Raw genomic sequence first — 2,500 nt, forward strand, 5'->3', positions numbered from 1 at the left:
ATTTATGTGACGTTTGCGTGACCAAATCTCTGAAATTAACTGAGCACTAATTTTCACACATTCCCTTCAACAATTTTTTTCTAAAATTGGCTCAGTTCTCACCACGTACAGTTCCTATCAAATACCATATATTTGTTAAAATCTGTCAGAGCTAATCAAATATCTTTAGAAAAATGGCAAATTACAGAATATTGGCAAAACCATCTGAATGACCTTAACTTTCTATTACTTCAAAATGTCAGGTAATATCATTTCCATATGTCACAAAGAATAAAAATATTACCACAAAGAAAATTAAAGAATTTAGGCCAAACTTTGGAATATATCTGTCTGTCATAAGATGTGATGTTGCCATGGTAATGACCACCAAAAATCAACACCCAAAATATAAGCCTTATTATATCGGCACGCATATTGGTTAAGTCTCTACAGGGAAAACTTTGAGAGAAATTAATTAGGTTTCCTTTTGTAACTCGCCTCCCACCTAATGTGGCCCGGGTTCGATTCCCAGATCCGGCGTCATATGTGGGTTGAGTTTGTTGGTTCTCTACTCTGCACCGAGAGGTAATCTCCAGGTACTCCGGTTTCCCCTCTCCTCAAAAACCAACATTTGTCTTGATTTACGTTAATTGTTAATTTCAGTTTACAGTGTCCCCAATTAGTGCTCCAGCGCTAGAACAACTAGACACTTGAATAAAGTTCCTTTCCTTTTTTTTCCTTTCCCTTGTTCATAAAGTCTGTGGGACCTAGTTTAACCCTAAGCTTAACCTCCTGAGAGGGACACTTTCAAGCAGTTATGCATGATCTTCTCTAGCATAAATCACCCTAATACCATACTTTCAACAATTTTTGCAAAGTCATGCAGGGGTTTGGTTTGTTCACACACAAACTTACCATTTATTTGTACATCAATAAATCCAGGACAGATTATCAAGTTATTCCAATCAATTTGCACATCATCTTTGATCTGGTCTTCCCAGGGGAGGGGTGGGGAGGGTAGACTAAGCAAACTCATTTGCTTTGTTCACACACAAACTTACCATTTATTTGTACATCAATAAATCCAGGACAGATTATCAAGTTATTGCAATCAATTTGCACATCAGCTTTGATCTGCTCTTCCCAAAAGATCTTTCGAGGATCAATGATTTTTCCATCTCTTACCCACAGGTCATCTCTAAAAATTTTACCATCTCGGAGTAAACGGCATTTTCGAAACTGGTATAGGCTTGGTTGATAGTCATGTCTTCTTTTCATGCTAAAATATAGAGCGTATTCACGAGTCAATTGATCTTACGACCAATCATAAATAATAGGATGTTCATCCTTTGGCCCAATTGGCCAAAGATCTTTCGAGAGCACCAGCCGTAGAAATTTTGGGGGGATGCAATTCAGAGGTAATCATTAATTCAAAAAACTAAAAGGTCGCCCAAGCTTTGACTTTTTCACTCACCTGTAGGAAAACCAAGACAATTCAAGAACAAATCTAGATCTCAAAACAAACGCCGCATTTTCAGACGGACAACACATGTGCGGAAGCCATGATAAATTGCGAATAGACTGGTGCGGATGAGATCATATTGCGCGCGTTAGGGGTCTATTTACACAGTTCGATTTTTGTCGCATGATACAAGCTTACCACAGGCCTACAACATAACTTATGATTGTCGGAGCGTTTTAAAACTTGTTTTAAAATGCTATGACATTTTTTCTGACGAACACGACAATCGCAAGTCACGTCGTGTGGCTGCCGTAAGCTTGTCCCATGCGACAAAATCTCAACTTCAACCTTGTTCCCAGGGCTTTTCTCCGCCCTCTCCTCGGCGGAGAAAAGCCTAGGAACGAGGTTGCCTTACCCTCCCTCCCTACCCATGCCGTTACTGAATAACACACCTTCCTTGTCCTTCTTCTGTGTGAGGGCGCGCTTCCGAAAAATGAAGAGGGGAAAAGTAAATCGAAACGATCTTAAAATGCAAAAAAAGCAAAAACTACTTAACAGTTAAATCAAGACTTTTTAAGGATTAAAGGGATACTCTACACCTCAAAACGACATTTTAAAAAAAGATACCTTATAGTCTGAATAAAAGATATTTACAAAGAAAATCTGTCAATTTTTCCTTACTTTTAGTCGAGAGAGAAAAGTTTCGGAACGTGCTATTCGAAATTGGCGCTTTTGGTCAAAACCGGAAATGACGTAGATATGAGAACTCGCAGCTCGCTCCGGCTTAAGGGCCCACGGACGGATTTTTCGAGCGTTGCTAGGGAAGTGAAATGTTACTTCCGGTGACTAACGTCATCATATAGTGAGCTGACCAGAAAACCCACCCACAAGCAAAAATCACCGCACGAACTGTTCTTTCCATCCAAGATTTGTCCTCGCCCTTTCTGGCGCTCGTTCTCAGGTCAACTGCGCATGCGTAAACGAACTGACTTCCGGTTTGAGAAAAAACCTAAATTTCCGTCGGTCTTTAAATTTAATTAATTTTTTTTCATATGGCAC

At 39.6% G+C, this 2,500-nt stretch overlaps 1 protein-coding gene across 1 annotated transcript in view; it reads right to left on the bottom strand.

Annotated features, from left to right (window-relative positions):
- Positions 1-1,664, bottom strand: part of LOC137999512 (N-acetylglucosamine-6-phosphate deacetylase-like) — a 14,332-nt gene extending 12,668 nt beyond the window's left edge. Inside the window, exons 1-2 of the mRNA XM_068845290.1 lie at positions 1,454-1,664; positions 1,041-1,258 (exon numbers count right to left, since the gene is read on the bottom strand). Of these exons, the coding sequence (XP_068701391.1) occupies positions 1,041-1,258; positions 1,454-1,530 (295 nt within the window). The 5' untranslated portion in view covers positions 1,531-1,664. The remainder of the gene's footprint in view (positions 1-1,040; positions 1,259-1,453) is intronic.
- Positions 1,665-2,500: the final 836 nt, after the last annotated feature.

Source organism: Montipora foliosa, chromosome 4, assembly GCF_036669935.1.
Source record: "Montipora foliosa isolate CH-2021 chromosome 4, ASM3666993v2, whole genome shotgun sequence".
Taxonomy (NCBI): domain Eukaryota; kingdom Metazoa; phylum Cnidaria; class Anthozoa; order Scleractinia; family Acroporidae; genus Montipora; species Montipora foliosa.